This window comes from Globicephala melas, chromosome 9, assembly GCF_963455315.2.
Source record: "Globicephala melas chromosome 9, mGloMel1.2, whole genome shotgun sequence".
Taxonomy (NCBI): Eukaryota; Metazoa; Chordata; class Mammalia; order Artiodactyla; family Delphinidae; genus Globicephala; species Globicephala melas.
Genome location: NC_083322.1, coordinates 85633002 through 85654228, shown reverse-complemented (window position 1 = coordinate 85654228; position 21227 = coordinate 85633002). Strand labels below are relative to the sequence as shown.

Here is a 21227-nt window from a genome sequence, read left to right as displayed (position 1 = left end):
TAATCATAGATTTTTCAGGATCACTGTTAGAAAAAAATCATTGTGTTGACTATTCCTTGAGCATTTTTGTTGGATAATAACATTTAGAACCAAGAGATTTTTATTCTGTCTAGTCTACACCTTTTATTTTACACATGAGGAAACAGGCCCAGAAATTCAATTCAGTGCAACAAGTGTTAGTACCTACCATATATAGCCCCGTGCCTAGGTGATTTGCTATTGCTGCCACAAAGGAGTTCAGGAACAGTTACGCTAAGGAGAAAAGGCCTAAGGACCAAAAGATGGAGGGCCCCCAGTAAATGCTGTAGGTTAGAGAGGAAGTGCCAACACCAGGTTGAGTGGTCAGGGAGGCTTAGTGAAGGGTTTGAGCCAGTTTTGAAGGACAACAGTGTTAAATGAAGGTCAGGGGAGCAGTGTAAAATACAGGTAGGAGTAGAAAGTTAGGGGAAGAAGAAGCGGGAGTTTAAGTTAGTTAAGAAGAGTAGAGCCAAATTAAGCAGGTTTTGAATACCAAGATGACCAGTTTCCATTACCACAGATCTTTGAGTAGCACAGGGTTAACATTGTGCTATTAATCTGGCATTTGTAGACAAGAGGCATTGGATGAGTGTGACTAGTGTAAGAATCTCACTGGAAGGACTTGGACTGTGAGTGATAATGGGAATCACTGAAATCTTTGGGACTTGGTGACTGGTTCTAAGGGATTGAAGTGGGGAAATGAGTCAGAGATGACTCCAAGATAGCAACTGACAGAGCAACATCATCAAGTAAAGATTTTTTTTCCCTTGTGCATGTTTGAAGGTACACCAGAAGTGACAGTGTAAAAGGTAGAACTTCAAGATAAACCAAAGGCCACTTTGCTGTGCTTTTACCTTTTTGTAGAGAGTAAATAACATTATCTGCAAAAGAGTGGGTATGAGCTTTGAAATGGCCTTGTGGGTGAATAACCCAATGACTATAGACTTGACAAGTAGTGTCCAAGGCAAATAGAGATATGATAGGAATACAGGGTAGGTCAGGCCAAGGCTGGTTCTTGTTCCTCAAGCAGAGATATGCAGCCTGGAAGCCAGAGTGAAAAGGCTGACTGTGGTTTTGGGGCTGGCCTGGGGGGTGGTGTAGGCTCCCTGCCTGGATGATGCTGAGCGTCGAGAACCACAAGTCAGCAAGGGAGTGTAGAGTAGTAAGATGTTTTAAGTCCCTGACTTACCTATGATATTTGTGTAGATAGAAGAAATAAATGAGCAAATTAGAAAAGAGAAAGAGGAAGCTGAGGCTCGTATGCGACAGGCATCTAAGAATGCAGAGAAATCAACTGGCGGAGGTGGAAATGGCAGTAAACACTGGTCAGAAGATGATCTGCAATTACTAATTAAAGCTGTGAATCTCTTCCCTGCTGGAACAAATTCAAGGTACTCGTTCTAATGAAACTTCTCTTCAACACATACTGGAGCCTAGGGATAATGTAGACACCCAAATAGCAGCACATTACAGCAAACTTCCAGAGACGTGCTTGGACCTGGACACTAAGTTCTGTGCAAAGTGTGAAAAGCATTTTGAACCTGCTAGTCTTAGCAGCTTATACCAACACACATATGTATATCCATACATACATCAGGATGCTTCATCAATTTCTCAGGAAATTAAGGATCATAAGACATAAACCTTGACTCTCATGTTGGCTTAGTCCATTGTGGTTTATAGTAGGCACTAGGTTTTGTGCTCCATAGTTTTCTCTTTCAGTCTTAATCCTTCTTTGTTGTTTCCGACCTCAAACTGGAGCTCACTGCAGAGTCTGAGCTGAGAACTCAAAGAAACCTTAGAGATCCAGCCTCCCTTATTCTGTATATGAGGAAACTAAGGTTCTCTTTTCAGAATGATCTGTCTCCTTAAGTATGTGTCCAAATGGCAGTATACACAAATGTGTGCTTTTATTTCTGTTGATTTTTACACAGAATCAATAAGGTTTTGTACAAACTTGAAACCAAGATTATACACAGTTGATTTAAACATATGAAAAGCAAAAAACATAGTTCAGGCAATAGTAATAATTAGATCACCAATTTAGAGCTAATTCTTTAGATGTTATAGCTAACCCTTCTGCATTAAAAATGTGGGATCATTCTGGGTTTTGTTTGGGGTTTTTCGTTATTTTTGTATCGGTTGCTCTAGATGGGAAGTTATTGCTAATTACATGAACATACATTCTTCTTCTGGAGTCAAGAGAACCGCCAAAGATGTTATTGGCAAAGCAAAGAGTCTTCAAAAACTTGGTGAGTTAGTTTTGCCAAATCAATTTTTTTGCTACCTTGAATACATATTTTAAAAATAATCTATGCAATTTAATGAAAGACTAAATGAGATGATCTGTATTAAAGTTTTTTCCCCTTTTCAGACCCTCATCAAAAAGATGACATAAACAGAAAGGCTTTTGATAAGTTTAAAAAAGAACACGGTGTGGTGTGTCAAGCAGACAATGCAACACCTTCAGAACGATTTGAAGGTAATGAAATTTTATTTTTCTATGAGTAGAAAATGCTAACCATGTATCTGTGTGAGAGTATACAAGATCTATGGTCTACATTCAGAGTGAATGGAATGGAAAGCATTTAGCAGACTGAAAGGTATAAAGCGGATGTTTTCAGGACAGTTTTACATCAGCACCATTGAGAATTACAGTTCTTCCATTTCATATGCCATGAGGGGAGGGGTTGTGTTTGTTTAGTTCACCAGATTTTACAAATCAGTATTAAAGGATATTGGGACAATTGAAATTTGAATAAGGTCTGTAGACTAGATAATTTTTTATCAAGGTTGATTTCCTGATTTTGAAAAATACACTATAAGGAAAGGTCCTTGTCTTTAAGGGAAGACAGGAGTAAAGGGGCAGCATGCCTGCAGCTTACGTGGCTCAGAACAAGTTAGTTATACAGACACAGTTTGTTGTGCTGACATGTCTTGGGTGTTCTAGTTAATTTGATTACTCTGGACCAGTATGTTTCAAATGCAAATTATGACTCAGAGGTGGGTCATGAAATCAGTTTAATGGATCATGAATAGAAAATATCAGAGAGCATTACACCTATTACATAAGTGGGTATTTGTGAAACTTTTGTTCATGTGTATAAGTGTCTGAGATGTGACATTTTTTTCCTTAATGTGAGTTGCTGACAAAACTTTGAAAAGTTCTCTTTCACTACATGCATTTGTGAGCCACCAGTCCTTTTCTCCCTAAACTAAGCTAATCTTGGATATGCTTTCCAGATCACAGTGCCAAATGTATGTTTTGGGATTAAGTGACAGCCTTGACTCCTCAGGATGACCTGTCCCTGTCTTAACAGTCCCACTTTTCCTGTATTCTTGGTCTGGTTCATTATCCCAAAATTTCAATTTGAAAATACTAGGAGAGACTTACAATGTTCTATAAAGAGGAAAAAATCATTCTGTGTTTGCAAGTTGCATTTGCAAAATTGGGTGACTTTTGTCTAGGCTGGGCATTATTTTGGCTCTTTTCAGAAAGATAAGTAACAAAGCAGAAATTTCAGAACACTTGGAAGGCACTTCTAAAGGAGGTAATTCTCTTGCCCCTTACGCCATCCACAAAAATCAGACACATTCAGATATTACTGCGTTATTCTCAGCCCTTTCTTGTGGGACTAGTTTCCGTGCTGGAGGCAGACACTGATGGTTGTGCTTTCTGGCAGATGGGTGACCCTGTGAGGGCAGGAGTGATATGGTACTTGGGCCTGACTCCTTTACCTCTTCTTATGGATTTAATGGGCAGGTCCCTCTCTCTTCAACTGCTCCAGTAAACAGCAAGCTGGCCACATTTTTTGGAATAGTGATTTCTCATAGGAATTTTATATGTTTCATTCATTTTGGTATTGGGAAGTCCCTGGATCATAACAGCAGATAATAAGCAGCAGATAATAATTATATGTCAGTTCCATCTTTTTTCCAAGAGAGAGGAAATGAATTAAATCTATGGTGTTAAATGGGGCTTCAAACTAATAAAAGGAAATTCCACTAAGGGGTTCCTGGAATTTTAAAAGCTGATTTCAAAAAAAGCTTCAGTCTTTAATCTGTCTTCAAATACAAGTTCTCTGCCTTGTTGTAAGGTGTGTTGTTTTTCAACTTGTTCACTGTGTCTATGAGTATGTTTTTAATTGGGAAATAACTTAGATTTCTAGGCTTTACTTTGTACCTGATCTCACAGGTTACAATTTCAAGAGGTAGTCTCACTGCTGGTAGGATAGGTGCCACTGTGTTTTCACTGCATGATCTGAAATAACTAAGCTGTCAGTAATCCATTAACTTAGAATAACCAAATCATTTTAACCATTTTCACATTTTCATTTTCCTACAGAAGTGGGATGTATACTTCTTGCATCTTAGGAAGGAATATATTTGTTTCTGATACATGTATGAGGTGTTCTATCAAACATAAAGGTCTGGTTTAGTAGAGATGCACAGCGTAGGCTCCACAATATTTTAGTGGACGTGGTGACAGTGACACACTGGAAATGGAATCTAATCTCACCTTGGCTGTACATCATTGAAACCATGGGAGCTTGGCTTAGCTTTGTTAAACTTGTTTCTTCCAGTGTAAAATGAGAATGGTTTCCAGGCTCTCATCGAGCTAAAAGTGTTTAAGTAGGAGGCAGCTCTTGAACTATGCTATAAGGAACTAGATTTATCAGAAATCTTAAATGACTTGTGGTTGTGGTTTCGAACCCAGAAGTCCAACTGTGTATGTTAAATCTGATTTTTTTTTTAAAAAGTCTGGTGAATATAAGATTAGATTGTGATAGACCAGAAATACAAAGCATATTGTGCTTTAAAGTCTCATATTTTTCTGGGATGTGAGCTATCTAAAGTTTTTCCCCTAATTAATACCTAGAGGTATATATGTGCATCTAATTTGGTCTGTTCAAGATTGCACATCACAGATTCAAATGGGCACTTACCAAGATGTGTACCAAAAGACTCATCTGGGAAGGTGTTCCAGGACAGTTTTCTATCAATTAGAATAAAATTTTCCAAAGAAAATTTTTTCTTAAACAGGTCCATGCACAGATTTCACCCCTTGGACAACAGAAGAACAGAAGCTTTTGGAACAAGCTTTGAAAACGTACCCAGTAAATACACCTGAAAGATGGGAAAAAATAGCAGAAGCAGTGCCTGGCAGGACAAAGAAGGACTGCATGAAACGATATAAGGTTGTAGATCTTTAGTGTGTAGATTCCATTATCAATCATTTAAATTATGTTTTTGTGCTTATTCAATACCACAGTAGTCGTGGGGCCAATATTAGAAGTAACCAACCTTAGAAACGTTCTAGCTCTGGTAGTTACTAAAAAAAAAAAATCAACCTTTTCAGTAGATTTACCCCAGTTTGGATGTTTTACATACTTATACCAAACACTAGAAATGTCTGCAAATTCTGACAACTTCTCGGTGTAAGTAACATCTTTTTCCCTTCCTAGGAACTTGTCGAAATGGTAAAAGCAAAGAAAGCTGCTCAAGAACAAGTGCTGAACGCAAGTAGAGGCAAGAAATGACTTATGACAATCTTTGTTGTGTGTGCATTTTTATAATAAAACTGAAAATACTGTACAAAATTTTATTCTTAAAACTATACTTAAAGTGTGTTGTTCCAGTATAATTTCTCAGAGATCTACCATTCATTGTGGTGGTCTTATTCTTTCAAAGTCTGAGATAGTATTTCATTCATATTTACCAGTATAGATGTTCATTTTTTTTCTTTAGGACTTGCAGGTCTCGGTTTTATAAATATATATGTTCAAAATATGTTTATTAGGAGCATTTTAATCATGAAGCCAGCACATGTTACTGCAAATCTGTTTAAAATCTGGTAGCTGCTCAATGGGACCTAAGGATTAAAAGAAAGGACAGTTACAACTAAAGAGAAGGAAAGTCCTTAGCCAACTTTCTGCATAGGAGAAAAGGAGCCAGGCTTACCAACAGCAGCAACAGCTGGACTCTTATCATAAATATATTTGGTACACACTTCTCGAATTATCTCAGCATTTACAGCCTGAAAAATTGAAGACACAAGCATTCAGAGCTTTTTGTAGTAGTGAAGACATTCTATACCTGGGACATTTTAGAGCTAAAGCAAGATTTATGATGTGTATCTCCAGGTGTTGTAACAAGCATCATTTTACACAAGACCCAATAGTATCTAAGGACTACTTACATCAATTCTTGCTTCAAGCTCAGGGATGGGAATTCTTCGATTATAGCATAACATTTGCCTACCAATATCTTCACAGATGGGAGTGGAACCTGTTTTAAAGAAAAGGGAAAACTAAGTACTGGAACGTAAGTCAACCATGTGAAAATAGGACTTATGTGTTTAATTCTTTTACCATCAAGTTGCAGCAACATGTTTGTTTTCAGAAGATTCTTGGCTCGTGCAACTTCACTTTCAGTGACACTTGTACAGAGTCGCATCCTAAAAACCATTTGGAAAAATCAAATGTCAAAGTAGTTTGAAAATGTTATACGTTTCATGAGTTAATGACCTAAAAGAAAGAAAGGATGCTATATTCTATGTATTACACCACAATGTACAAGTGATTATGATTTCAATTTAGTAAAAAGTTTAAATTACTAATGATCCCAACAGTTAAGCAAAAGTTAAAATATTACTGATTATTTTCCTGGTAGTGTTAATTTCTCAAAAATGATATGGTTAGCAGAGATTCAATGCAATATAAAAATAGGCTGACTGCATTTTGAGAAATGCTACAGTCATTTTGAAAATTCATGAATCCCCATCTGATAGGATCTGACTTGTTAGGGGATAGATAGGTCAGTGGGTCATTGGTTTCTCAAAAGAATCCAGTTGAGTCTAACTTAAACCTAATAATTAATGATTACACTCCAACTAGACTTAGAGATGTAAGCCATTTAAGAATGGTGGAGGAAAGGGACCAGAGCTAAATAAAAGTTTTCCAAGAAGCTTTGGGCCCTTCTGCCTGTCTCAAGGTACTAGTTTTGACTAAAACACTACATTTTTCTTTTAGCAATGGCAACTTCAGGTTCATTTTCATAACGCAGCCTTTCCAAGCCAGATAACTTTTAGAAATATTTCCTAGAATTCTAGTTGGCATTTAAACATTTTTAACTTTTAAGATATTCTTTCTGAAGTAATCTGCTTCTTAATGATTAAGAATTTTCTATACTATAAATCAGCTTCACATGAAACTTAGAAGAAATATCTGTGATCTTCAAAAACACAGCAGTAACTGCTACTACTTAAGTCTTGTTCTCTTAATAAAATGCTAATAACATCACCATAAAAAATTAATCAGCATCAACAGTGTAAAAAGAAACTAGTCTAAAGTGGGAATTCTAAGCATGATTTAAATTTTTTCTCACCATTCTTTCTGAACAACATGTAGCATGTCTGCAACAGTGGCTGGTTCACAAACCATATAGATTCCCCATAATCCTGTATCTGTGTAGGAAGTGTTGAAAGACTGGAAGCTATGGCAGAGGTTGCCATGACAGGTGAGCTGGGCCAGCTTGCTAGATAAATTCTGTAAGGGAAAAAAACTGTCCAAGAGAACTGTAGGTATACGTGTCCAAATTACCAGAAAGAAAAATGAGATGTGAAAACCGTGACTGCCTTAAAAGGCTGAGTTTCTCAGTTTTATCCAGCAGTATCTCAATAATAAAGCAAAAATTCACTGAAACTAAGAATTATAGTAATCTCACCAGCCCAATGCATCATCCCCAGAGAAATTCATAATGTTAAAGCAGTGAATCCTTGTAATTAATTTAGTAGCTGCACCCACTTCTAAAATAATACATATTGATGGACCTAGAGATTATCATACTAAGTGAAGTCAGTGATATCACTTACATGTGGAATCTAAAAAAAAAAGATACAAATGAACTTATTTACAAAACAGAAACAGACTCACAGACTTTGAAAACAAACTCATGGTTACCAAAGGGGAAACGTGGTTGGGGGAGGGATAAATTAGGAGTTTGGGATTAACATATACACACTACTGTGTATAAAATAACCAACAAGGAACCTACTGTATAGAACAGGGAACTCTACTCAATATTCTGTAATAACCTAAATGGGAAAAGAGTTTGAAAAAGAATGGATATATATGTGTATATATAACTGAATCACTTAGCTGTACATATGAAACTAACACAACATTGTAAATCAACTATACTCCAATATACAATTAAAATTAAAAGGAAAAATCCAATCAGGCCAAAATTAAAATTAAAAATGGGTTGACCTCACAGGTTGTAGTTCAGGTATGTTTACAGGGTCCCTTGGTCAATCCAGCCCAGCATTCCACTTCTATCAGTGATTGATGTGAGATATGGTTATGACTTCTAATTCTGTGTTCCAGCTTTGTTTAATAATCATTTATAACCATATCAACCAAAAAACTGAATAACCCATGCCAATATGCTTTGCCAACAACAACAAAAATTTAAAGTAAAAATAATTAGCTATTATCAACCCAATTTGTAGAGCTTTGGGCTGTTTGCTTAAAAAATTGAAATTATATTGCATGTGAAGCCTAAGATACTTATATGAAATGTATTTTCTCAAAATCTTTGAGTATAAATATATACACTTTGTATTTTGAAGTAGTTTCAGACTACAGACTAGTAGCATAAATAGTACAAAGAATTTCCTTTATCCAAATTCCTTAACACCTGTTACTTTACCATTTTTTTTTTGCTTTATCATTCTCTTTAACATATTTTTCAATTGTTTGAGAGTACAGTGCAGATATCCTTTTTACCCCTGAATACTTTTTAATGTGCACTTCCGAAAAACAAGGAAATTTACCTCAGTACAATTATTAAAATTAGGATATTAACACTGATATATTACTATTAACAAATCCTTCTATCCTTATTCAAAATTTGCCAGTATGGCAAAAGAAAAAAATTGTTTTTTTCTGGCCCAGGATGCAATCCAGGATCAGTTTATATTTTAAGTCAAAATTCATACTACGAAGTTTCATCTTCTCATTTATTATGGAAATTTACTTTTAAAATCACTTACCATTCCTCCTCCAAAAGAGCGATCCCAGTTGCCAATCAGTGTGTTTGCAACCATGAGACAGATTGTATCTGGATGTGCCCAACCAACAGCTTCAACAGCTATTGCAAGATGTGCCAAAGGCATCTTGTCATCCCTCACTCGAATCTAGTTAGGATAAAGGATACAAAGCTCTAGTTAAGATTACCACTATATAACATGCTTAACAAGAAACAAACTCACCAGCTCCATTAACTGCAAAGTTAAAATGCTCACCATGACACTCCTTTGTTTTTTAAACAATTAGGCCTCATTACACTGTATAGTCTAGAAGAATTTCACCAAAAGATCTCCACTTGAAATAATCCAGACACAGCCACCAGATAATTACCTGGTCAAAAAGCGATGCATTATTTCACTGGTAGAAATAATCTTTTGTCAGTCTGAATTTTTCTGACTCTCTAAATTTAAGCTAATCTTGACATAACAGGCTTATTTTTGTACTGCCAATGCTACAGTCTTATGCAATTGCCAACATCAGGCTTCTTTCCAGATACAACTATATGAGCATCATCCCTAATGTGGCAAACTAAGCTTCTAATGAGGCTTAAAGATACAGCTGACATGTAGCAGGTTCTCTACAAGTTCTGGCTTTAACAGCTACCCCCCAGAAATGTACTGTGGGCAGAACTTAGCCAAGAATAAACCTGATTAAAAGTCAAAATTTGAGGTGTTTTTATGCCCTACAATAGGAAAATGGGCATAGTATCAAACAAAAAGCACAAAAAAAACCAAATTATATTTTCCTTAAAACCTTACTTCCTTAGGAAAGAAAAATAGGTGGTTAAATATATGGAACAGGAAAGAATATGAACAACTGAGTCCATCCTCGGCTGGACTCCTTTGGCTTCTTCCATTTTACTGTTAGAAACAGGCACATTTGCTACACACATTGATAAATACCACACAAGAAACCCAAAGGGTTAAACACTAGCTTAGGAGGCTTGCCCTACCTCACTTCCTGTGAATTTGCAGGGAGGCAGAGCTGGTATTTCTCCTTTGTGTGTGGACAAAGAGTCACCAAAATGAAACTTTGCTAACTCAAGCAGTTCATCATGGGAAACCCCTAAATTGAAGGAAAATACGTTATATATCCAGTAGCAGTGCAATGTAAAGCACACAACGAACTGCCAATACTTCTGTTTACAATAAGCTCAAGGTGGTATAATGTGATACAGGTTACACATGGACTACTTGCTCTGACTAAAAGCCTTTTTAAGAGTAAGCTCACAGAGCACACTCTTTCCCTTGTTATAAGGCTTGGGGCTGCACAGCTTTCTCATTCTGAAGAACCATCACAGTTTTCATAACATACCAATGGATTCACAGATAAGGATAATAAGATAGCTTGAAAATACCATTTTCCATGCAGAATCACGTTATATTGAATAATTAAAACTCCTAGAATGCAAACTAGCAAGGAAAAGTCACCTTTCAATAAATTTTTTAAAGTAGAAAAGAATAACTATCATTTAAAGAAAGCTGGACACAAGATACGCTTCATTCTCTGTGCTCTGCTATCAAAATACAGGAACAAAATAACCTCATACAAATTTCTGAATAAATTCATAGCTATTCAAACACTCACTACTTGCCATCCAAAACTTAAGAGTTACTTAGATTCTATATTCCTTATTTTCCAAACTTGGGATCCAAACAGATTCAGTCAGTGAGAGATTCCTAAACTTACAAGACAAATTTAAACATGGGTAAGTGCCTTAAAAAATACCACAAGATTTTTTTTTTAATGAAACATTCTATTAGAACATAAAAGCACAACTTACACCCGTATTTCCAAACAAATCTCTGGTATAAAACAAGACAGTGAATGATTACACACGTTCTCACAATCACTATGTAGGAGAGCCGCCTTAGATATCAATCCAGAGGGTGACAAAACAATAGGAAGACCCTGGTGATACAAGGATGACAAGCAGAGGGTGCAGAACCATGAACAGGCACACAGTTCTCAGCACTTAACAACCACTTCCACTGTTTTACTACCTTCACCTATAGCCCTCCTGGTTGGATGTTCCAGATATTCAGCTCCTGCCCCAGCACCACCTCTGCTTACCTCTATCCAAAAGGCAGGGGAGCCGGTAAATTTTATTTTTTTAAATCAAGCTAACTCTGGCCTATTTCACTGAAGATGCCACTGTTGATAAGAAATATCATCACTTATGTATCAATAAGACAAAATGCTAATTAATCTAGGATAGGCCATTAATTAATTGTAAGATATCCCAACTCTGGTGATGTCAAAATGAACCAATGAACTATGATAAAACCCACTGCATCCATATGCCACCAACAATGGCAGAGACATTCCTGACAGCTTAGCCTCTGAGGCCCCATCCAACCAATAGTGTTCCCCTTTCCAAGGCAGTTTCAACTGTTGAACCCCAGCCATTTTAGAAACAATGTTACTAACTCAAGATAACTTCAGAGCACACTTATCTGCCACACAAAGGCAACATGTTTTAAGATATTTAACCCTCATTTTCATCTTCTCCATTATTCCCAAGTAATGAGCCTAAAGTCTATCCAGGGCAACTAGAATTTTAATTTATTGTCATTTCTAAAGAGAGAAAAATTTACACAAAAGAACATTCCATGTATCTTCACTTTGTCCTAAAAAGAGAAAGAGAACACAAAACTGGAAACCAATAAAATGTACAATTTGCCTAAATTCAGATTACCAGGAAATCTAGCAAAATCTAATGTGAATTTTCTTTCATTCACTGGCTTCAAACATGTTCTCACAAGGAAGCCTTGTCCTGATGCCACTTGCATGTTCAGATTCCCATTAAATATTCTCCTAATCCCCTATATACTTCCCCTTTTCAGTAACTAGCAGATCTTACTGAAAGAACGAACAAATCAAAGAATGAATAAACAACGTAACATACTCATACCACGCCTGACCAAGGATGAAGCTGGTTCTCAAGAAATTTAAAATCTCAAGAGATTCCCAAACCGTAGAACACCATCTTCCAAGTCTCATTATCTCCCAGTTCACTCATTTGCCCTTTTCTTACAAGGAAATTCCATTATGTGTGCACACTTACATATTGGAGGGTCACTACATTTTCCCACTGAAAAACTCTATTGGGCTTCCCTGGTGGCCAGTGGTTAAGAATCCGCCTGCCAACGCAGGTGACACAGGTTTGCGCCCTGGTCCGGGAAGATCCCATATGTTGAAGAGCAACTAAGCCCGTGTGCCACAACTACTGAGCCGGCGCTCTGGAGCCCGCGAGCCACAACTACTGAGCCTGCGTGCCTAGAGCCCATGCTCCGCAACAAGAGAAGCCACCGCAATGAGAAACCCGTACACTGCAACGAAGAGTGGCCCCCGCTCGCCGCAACGAGAGGAAGCCCGCGTGCAGCAACTAAGACCCAACACAGCCAAAAATAAATAAAAATTAAAAGAAAAACTCTACTAAAGGGAAGACAGAGGAAAAGTCTGGTTCCAGGGCTCCATACTGCCCTTACCCAGCACATTTAACAATCTGCTCTCTAAATAAAACCTCTAAAGACATCTGCCAATAGGATCAAACTGATAAGTACATCACTCTGTGTTTAAAACAGTCACAGAAACTTAAACTAACCTCCAGCAGCAGCAAGTACTATTCTTGGCCCCTTATAATGTGTGGTTATATAATCCACTAAGTCCTTACGATTTATAGACCTGTAAGTGGAGTAAGAAAAGCAATATTAAAAGGAAATTTAAAAGCACAGATCCTCACATAATGTACCTGAAATTAAATTGGACCTTAAAGGTATTCTAAGTTAAATGCAGTCAGAAATAGGATATATGCAACAAGTATCCAAGTATATATCAAAAAAAAAAAAAGATTTAATACCATCACTTGTTTATTCCAGAAGTAGCTACAAACCCAGACACCTGGGAGTTAAGTGGGGCTAAAGTGTAGCTTAAGTACAATTTCATTCAGATTATTGGGGGTAAAAAACTACTTTCTGAAACATACTTTTTGAATGTGAATGTTAATTTTCACAATTCAAATTTTTTCTCAAAAAAAAAATCTGAGAATTATACCTACTTGATATTTTCAGTTGGTCCCAAAATTGTCCGTCCAAGTGCAGTATTTTGATAAGCTGTGGCATGAAGATAATCAAAAACAACTTCTTGTAAATTGGTTTCAACTTCCTGCATCTCTCTAAGGATTACTCCACGTTCACGTTCAATCTCTGCTTCTCCCAATGTGCTGTTTTGTATTATATCAGCAAGAATTTCTACAGCTTATTGAAAATAAAACACAAGAAGAAACACTAAAATCTTAAATTTTCACTATTTAAAATCTATTAAATTAGCATCAGAAACAATGATAGTGACCATCACTCAATATTGACTAAATGATTAAACTGAGAAGAAATAAATGTTTCTATAATTTGATATACCTAGAAGGACTAAATTAAAATGAGAAATGCAATCCCCTGTGGTACAGATGAACTTGAAGAAGACTAAATTTGCCAGAAGTCCCCACAAGACTTGTAAAATGACTGCCTACAACCACTTCAGAACGGTCATGGAAATCTGCATATAACTGTATATTGTTCTCTGTGACAATGGTAAGGAGAAAATTATCTATCTACTCAGAGCACACAGGTACACACAGAGAGCCGACATCACCCAAATAGTTACTACCCAAGATCCCACAGCAACGAGGCTACTATATTAAGAAGGCAAGAACCATCGTAATCTAATATATACCCCCAATGAACCACTTACAGAATTAGTGTCCTCTCAAATATCTTTCCCCACTTAACTCCAGTTAATGGTCAATGTTGGTTAGATTCTGGTCAATGTTGGTTAGATTCTGACCATTAATTAGTAAAGTCACTGATAAATGATGATCCAACAGAGCTGGAGCAGTTAACATTTGAAAAAAAGGATAGGTACCCTAAAAGAGATAACATGACTATCAAAGGATTAAAAGTGACCCTTGGAAAAACTGATAAAACCCTCAAGTATTTATACAAAAATGACCCTAATTTGCAAAAAGCCACAAGTGAACTAAAGGATTCATCATGCTATTAAGCAATTTTATCAGAAAAAGTACATACTTCTCCAAAAAAGGAAAACCTAAACTATCCTTGAAGAATTAGTATATAGTTGCAATCACAATCTAAATTTTAGTCAATATAAAACAAATTTATAAACTTTAGTTTCATTTTGTTACTCTGCTGTAAATTTCTGTTCCTTGTTTTAAGTTCACTTTAAGGTGACTTGTCTCAGAAGCAATAATGTTCAAATACCAAGGACCTCCTGTAATTAATTACCTCTACAGACTACCCAACATGACAAAACAGACTGCTAGAATAGGCTGGGACCGAGATCCTGGGCAAAAAGAAAAAATTATCTGTAAAACCATCTCTCTAACACAATGTTGTAAATCAACTATGCTCCAATAAAATTTAAAAACAAAAACAAACAAAAAAAACCTATCTGTCCCGACAAGAGAAATAAAGGCCCAGGTGGGTAAGGAAGAGCCCAAAGACAGGTGGGAGGACAAGGGATCCTGTGTGAAGACCCCCCTTTATGTGGAAGTAGTAGTCTAGATTGGTACCTTCTAAAGTGGGGATTCATATTTCCCAATATTTATGTTTTACTCAGAATCTTCTCTCTTTCTAATGTATATGTAACACTGTATATATTAGTACAGCAGTACATGTATTTAATTTATACATATACCTATATTGAGGATATATGTTCAAGTCTCTTACTGATAAGAATGGATGATCATAAAAGTTTGAAGACCACTTGTCTAAGCATCTAATTATTACCTCACACACCAGGTTTCACCCAACTGAGAGTATAAAAGCCTCAAGCAAATTCCCAAAGTGGGATCTGCCTCAGAGAGCACTTCCATTTTGGATTCCTCAAAGAGCGCCTCTCTTTTCCATTTCCACTCCCACTAACAGGGACTCTGTCCTTCCCAGCCAGAAGCCAGAAAGAAAAAAAAAAAGGTCTTCTAAATTCTCTCTTCCTTTCTCTAGTCCTCTTTTTTGCTTTCTTTGCTGTTCTCTGTGTAAATAAAGGAGAGAAACAGGCTAGAATCAACAGTCCTTTAAAGTAGCCTGGCCTAGCCCTTTGTTCTTAGTGCCTAACTAGTCCTGGGGCAAAAACTATTTCTACGGAAATCATTAAGAATCTAACCAATGTTTTTTGCAATTCAAACTAACACACCCTCCACTGTTTTCATTTTCATTGGTTTTAATGCACAAGTTAGGCTACCATGTTATGAAAATTTTACTTTATTTATTTGCAGGTGGTAGGTGTTTTGTTTTGTTGTTTTGACAAAGCAACCGGACACAGTGAATCTGAGTGAGAAGACACGCATTTGAGTCCACAGTAAGCCACTAAGTTATGTGATCCGGGGAAAGTCACAGTCTGGGCTGCGCCTCAATTCCCACAACTGCACAGTGGAGACACTTATCTGATTACTATGCTGATCAAATGAGATGATATATACACAAATTACATATATACAAAGGTACTTGTGTAAAGTGGCATTCAAACATTATTAATGAAAGCCTATTAGGAATCCAAAATTTCAAAGTAATGAAATTAACTACAACTATACAAGGACCTTAAAGATTAATAGTCTCACCAATTAGCACTAAAACTGCTACATTTTTTCATTAATTCTCCCACTGGGAAAATATTTTGTGTAATAACTTTCCCTTAAGATATCCAAAACACTCTACAACATGGTAACTACAAAAAATAGTTATACTGTCAGAATAATTATTTTACTTCTACAAAATAAAAATAAAATCTATTTTATTTTATTGCTATGAAAACAATCATCAATAATCTTTTAAGTGAACACTTGCTTATTCTGCTTCAGAGTTTTTGTAACAAAAAAGGAATAAAAAAATTGCTCCTAGTCAGAGCAATTAGGCAAGAAAAAGAAATCAAAGGCATCCAAATTGGAAAGGAAGAAGTAAAACTATCACTATTTGCAGATGACATGATATTACATATAAAAAACACTAAAGACTCCATCAAATAAACTGTTAGGACTAATAAACGAATTCAGTGAAGCTGTAGGATACAAAGTCAATAAGCAAAAATCTGTTATGTTCCTATACACTAATAATGAACTATCAGCAAGAGAAAATAAGAAGTAATCCCATTTACAATTGCATCAAAAGGAATAAAATACTTAGGAATAAATTTAATCGAGGAAAACTACAAGACATTAATGAAAGAAAACAACACAAGGAAATGGAAAGATAGTCCACACTCATGGATTAGAAGAATTAATGTTGTTAAAATGTCCAAGCTACCAAAAGCAATATACAGACTCAATGCAATCCCTATCAAAATTCCAATGGCAGGCTTCCCTGGTGGCACAGTGGTTGAGAGTCCGCCTGCTGATGCAGGGGACACGGGTTCATGCCCCGGTCCGGGAAGATCGCACATGCCGCGGAGCGGCTGGGCCCATGAGCCATGGCTGCTGAGCCTGCGCGTCCGGAGCCTGTGCTCCGCAACGGGAGAGGCCACAACAGTGAGAGGCCCGCGTACCGCAAAAAAAAAAAAAAATTCCAATGGCATTTTTCACAGAAATATAATGAACAATCCTAAAATTTGTATGGAACCACAAAAGACCCCAAATAGCCAAAGCAATCTTGAGAAAGAAGAACAAAGCTGAAAGCATCATGCTCCCTGATTTCAAACATTACAAAGAACAGTAATCAAATCAGTATGATACATAAAACCAGGTACTGAATCAGTGGAACACAACAGAGAGCCCAGAATAAACCCAAGCATATATGATCAATTAATTTACAACAAAGATCCAAAAATATACAACAAGGAAAGGATAGTCTCTTCAATAAATGGTGTGGGAAAATCGGCCACATGGAAAAGAATGAAATTGGACGCCTATTATACACAAAAATTAACTCAAAATTAATTAAAGGCTTGAACAGAAGGCCTGAAACCATAAAACTGCTAGAAGAAAACTGAGGAAGTAGTAAGCTCCTTGACATAAGTCTTGGTGATGATTTTTTGAACCTGACATCAAAAGCAAAAATGAACAAGTAGAACTACATCAAACTAAAAAGCTTCTGCACATCAACAAAATGAAAATGCAACCTCCTGAATGGAAGACGATATTTGCAAATCATATATCTGATAAGGGGCGAATATACAAAATATATGAAGAACCCACAGAAACCAACAGGAAGAAAACAAACAATCAGATTAAAAGATGGGCAGAAGATCTAAATAAACATTTTTCCAAAGAAGACACACAGATGGCCAACAGGTACATGAAAAGATTCTCAACATCATTAATCATCAGGAAAGTGCAAATCAAAATGACAATGAGGTATCACCCCATAACTGTCAGAATGGCTACTATCAAAAAGACTAGAGACAAGGGTTAGCAAGGATGTGGAGAAAAGGAAACCCTTTTACACTGTTGGTGGGAATGTAAACTGGGGCAGCCACGATAGAAAACAACATGGAATTTCCTTAAAAAATTAAAAATAGAACTACCATACAATCCAGCAATTCCACTTCTGCACATTTATCCAAAGAAAACAAAAACACTAACTTGAAAAGACCTACCTCCGTGTTCACTGCATTATGTACAACAGCCAAGATATGGAAACAAGCTAGGTGTTCATCAATGAGTGAATGGATAAAGAAGTTGTGATACACAAATACACACTCACATACAAAGAGTATGTGAGTAATTTTAATTACTCAGCCATAAAAAAGAATGAAATCTTGCCACTTGCAATGGCGTGGATGAACTTCAATGGCATTATGCTAAGCGAAAAAGTCAGACAGAGAAATAACAAATATCATATGATCTCTCTTATATGTGGGGAAAAAAAAGTCGAAAACAAAAAAACACCCAAGCTCATAGATACAGAGAACAGACTGATCATTGCTGGGGCGGGGGGTGGGGGATCGGTGATCTGTATTGGGTTTTTGTGGGGTTTTTTAGTTTAAATAAATTGAATTTTGAAAAAAATTAATGGAAAGGACAGTAAGAAAGAAGTGCACTCCAGGATGAGGAACCAGAATGTGCAAATGCAATAAAGAAGCAAGCAAGTTTTGTTCAAAAACAAAGCCCAGCAGTCAGTAGATAGAAAATCTGTTCTGACTTGTAGAAATAAAATATTCAGATAACAGGATAGAGAAAAAAACAAAACAAAAAGTAGGCAGTAAAAGTAAACAAATAATAAAACAATTAAAAATAGTTCACTACACAGGTATGGCTCTGGAGGAAGTAACATTTGAATCAAGTGTTAGGGCCTGGTTTGCACAAGTCCTGCAGCCTACAAATATTTTTATCGTTTCTCATATTTGGAGGAAAAAATAAAAACAGGTGCCCCCTCAATCAAAGTCTGGTTCATTTTTTTTCATTTTCTTTCTCAACAAACATAATGTAAACAGCACTAAATCATTTCTGAATTCCTGTGGAAATTACATATCTGCAGTAAAAATAATAACAATACCTCTTGGCAAATCTTTAGAGAATGCTTTGGCATAATATACAGTCTGCTCCCTGGAAGTATAGGCGTTGAGATGAGCACCCATGTTTTCAATCTCAAGTTCCAGATCTAACTGGGATCTCTTTTTGGTGCCCTGAAATAAAAGAGGAAAAAAAAAATTATGACCTCTTCCTTTATCCCTCATCTGTTCTAAACACTTCAGACAATGAATATGAGGACATAAGCCTATGTAAGGACCAAATTTGGTTTCTAAAGTACATCAGGCTTCAGAAATAGTGGCGTACGTTCAAATGACCCTTACATCCCAAGAGAAGATCCTTGTTTCGCTCTACAGAGCAATTATCAGTAATTATTTCAGGTAATTATCCTGAAAAAAAGATTTTAAAAGTAAAACATGCTATACTATTATAGTTCTCCTTACCTGAGAATGAGATTGTGTTTACTGCCTCTTAAAGAAAATGCATTAAAAAAAAAAGTCTTACAACTTGCCTTGAAAGCCATATGCTCCAGAAAGTGAGCTGTTCCATTATTCTTCTCATTTTCATATCTACTTCCAGCATCAATCCAGAGCCCAACCTTAATGCAATCAAGTAAGAATTAAATAAGACAACATCTTCTTTTGAGGGGACGGGGTAGGGATAGGGGGCAGTCTTCTTCCTTTTTCTGACAAATGCTTTCCAGCCTTAACATTAAAGTCTTCTTGAGTGGACTGACAGTAAGGTCCTATGAACTGAGATTTAAAATTTTTGGTCATCAGGCTACTGCTGGGTGCCACAAATACCTACTTGCCAGCTTTACTGAGGACCCAGAGTCTTAGCCCAATGTGTTACTACACTCAATTAACAAGTATAGTGTAAAGAACATCAGAGACTGTCAGAAAATCTAGGTTCAAATCCTGGTTCTGTCATGTATTAGCTGTGTGACCTTGGACAAAACCATTTAACTTCTCTGATCTTGTTTTTCAACTGTAAAATGGATATGATGATCCCTGCTACAAAGAACTATTTTAAAGATCAAATAAGACAATATATGTAAAAACATTTGGCACAGAGTAGTCCAGCAAATATATCTCTCTCATTATTATCAACACTACATGACACAACAGGCTACAAGAACCAGATGTAGACACTCGTGTGGTATGGAAGTATCACAGGAAGAGATTCACAAGTGACAGTCACTTGTCAAGGCAAAATAATTGCTGCTACTTTCAACCACCTGCCAACCAACTGAAAAGCTTAAATTAAAATCAACAGTTTGCTCTCTCGCCTAATGAGGGGTCAAACTAAATCACTTACTGTGCATGTTGAGAGCCCAGAGTCTTCAGAGGCCACTCTGAGTCCATTCTCCAAACAGGTTACGTGAGTTTCAGGGACATTCAGAACAACTTGTGTAGCAGCCTGTGTACTTCTCAATCTGTTTCCTCCAAAATATAGTGACTGGTTGGGGATGGAGGGAAGAAGCAAAACATATCACTATTCTAATATGAAATGTTGATTAGAAAACCAAATCTATCCCAAAGAGACTCTATAAAGTACTCTTTCCTCCTTAACTTTTATTCCACTGAGACCCACCCCTTGGCTGGCCTATGTTGAGAACATTCCTCAACCAACCACTTTCCTAAAGCCAGCAACATGTCTACATATGCCCTTTCCTTACGGCAAATAAACAGTTATGATAATTATCCTGAAAGAAACTACTTTTATCTCAATACTTCTCCTAGAAATGTTTAATATTCACCATAGAGGGCAGAAGCGGGGGTTGGTGAATGGGGAAAGCCAAGAAAGGGAGCGAAAAATATAAAAATACCCATACACAACGTAGAAATGCTTAAGGTTTCCACCGTTTAAGAAAAGCAGTTTTTAAAAAGCCAGAAAAAGAGAAGGCAGGAAGAAGGGCAGGTGCTCAAGATATACTCTGGCTGACTGACTTGTTGCCTATGGACTATTCGCCCGTCCCCATCTTTTCTTTTCCTCTAGACAAAGCTAGTCTTGCACGAGAAATATACATATACAGACAAACTTTTCCTTTAGCTACCCCCTGGTTCACGGGAAGCAGAGTTGATGATGAAGACAATCAGTTTTAAGAAAAAAGAGAACTCGGGGCGGGCGGGGTGGGGTCCTCACTTTTTAATTTCCCCCAATGGCAACCACTGCGATTTTAGTGATCAACACGCACTCTTCATAATGACTCCCGAGTGACTAGGGCAGGGGGTCGGTAAACCAGGGTCATGCCAGACGTCACTGGCGGGTCACGCGCTGCAGGGTACCAAAGCCAGACCAGCGCCGGCGGGAGATAAGCGTCCCCGGACGCCTGATGCCCCACGGGTCCGGGCTGGGAAGGCCCGACCCGCCGTTGGGGGGGGGGGGGGTGTGGATCCGACGCCCGCGGCCCAGCCGGGCGCCCGAGACTCAGGCTCGCCGCGCGGAGTTCTGCGGGAGAGGCCCGGCCTAGCCTGATCCCGGCGGCACCCAAACAAGTGGAGGGAAGCTCACCCGCCCGGCAGCACCTCCGGCCAGGAGCCTCTCGGTGAAACCGCAGAGCCTCCGCCGCACCGCAGGGAACAGCGCCGCTCGGGCCGCCGCCGCCATCATCTTCCCTCGGGCCTGTGCGAAGGATGTGC

At 37.5% G+C, this 21227-nt stretch overlaps 2 protein-coding genes across 4 annotated transcripts in view; one reads left to right on the top strand and one right to left on the bottom strand.

Moving 5' to 3' along the window:
• Positions 1–5637, top strand: part of DNAJC2 (DnaJ heat shock protein family (Hsp40) member C2) — a 30411-nt gene extending 24774 nt beyond the window's left edge. For all 3 annotated transcript variants that reach the window (XM_060304785.2, XM_030834314.3, XM_030834315.3), the window contains exons 13-17: positions 1225–1409; positions 2170–2270; positions 2393–2500; positions 5062–5216; positions 5484–5637. In XM_060304785.2, the coding sequence (XP_060160768.1) occupies positions 1225–1409; positions 2170–2270; positions 2393–2500; positions 5062–5216; positions 5484–5558 (624 nt within the window). In that variant the 3' untranslated portion in view covers positions 5559–5637. The remainder of the gene's footprint in view (positions 1–1224; positions 1410–2169; positions 2271–2392; positions 2501–5061; positions 5217–5483) is intronic.
• Positions 1892–21217, bottom strand: PMPCB (peptidase, mitochondrial processing subunit beta). The gene is made up of 13 exons (XM_030834317.2): positions 21100–21217; positions 19903–20043; positions 19097–19183; positions 18611–18740; positions 13171–13369; positions 12718–12797; positions 10063–10175; positions 9074–9217; positions 7405–7565; positions 6390–6475; positions 6218–6306; positions 5980–6055; positions 1892–5890 (listed from the first exon to the last, which is right to left on the bottom strand). The coding sequence occupies exons 1-13, from the start codon at positions 21196–21198 to the stop codon at positions 5826–5828; spliced, it is 1470 nt and encodes a 489-aa protein (XP_030690177.1). The 5' UTR covers positions 21199–21217; the 3' UTR covers positions 1892–5825.
• Between the last annotated feature and the right edge of the window lie 10 nt (positions 21218–21227).

Bases quoted from the DNA above. Each gene is read 5' to 3' on its own strand.
- PMPCB (XM_030834317.2), bottom strand. From the start codon at position 21,198: ATGATGGCGGCGGCGGCCCGAGCGGCGCTGTTCCCTGCGGTGCGGCGG. The intron at 18,741-19,096 runs GCAAGTTGTAAG...CTTTTATTTCAG, and splicing joins TGGAGCATATGGCTTTCAAG to GGCACCAAAAAGAGATCCCA. The intron at 10,176-12,717 runs GTTAGTTTAAGT...CCTTCAATTTAG, and splicing joins AGTACTTGCTGCTGCTGGAG to GGGTTTCCCATGATGAACTG.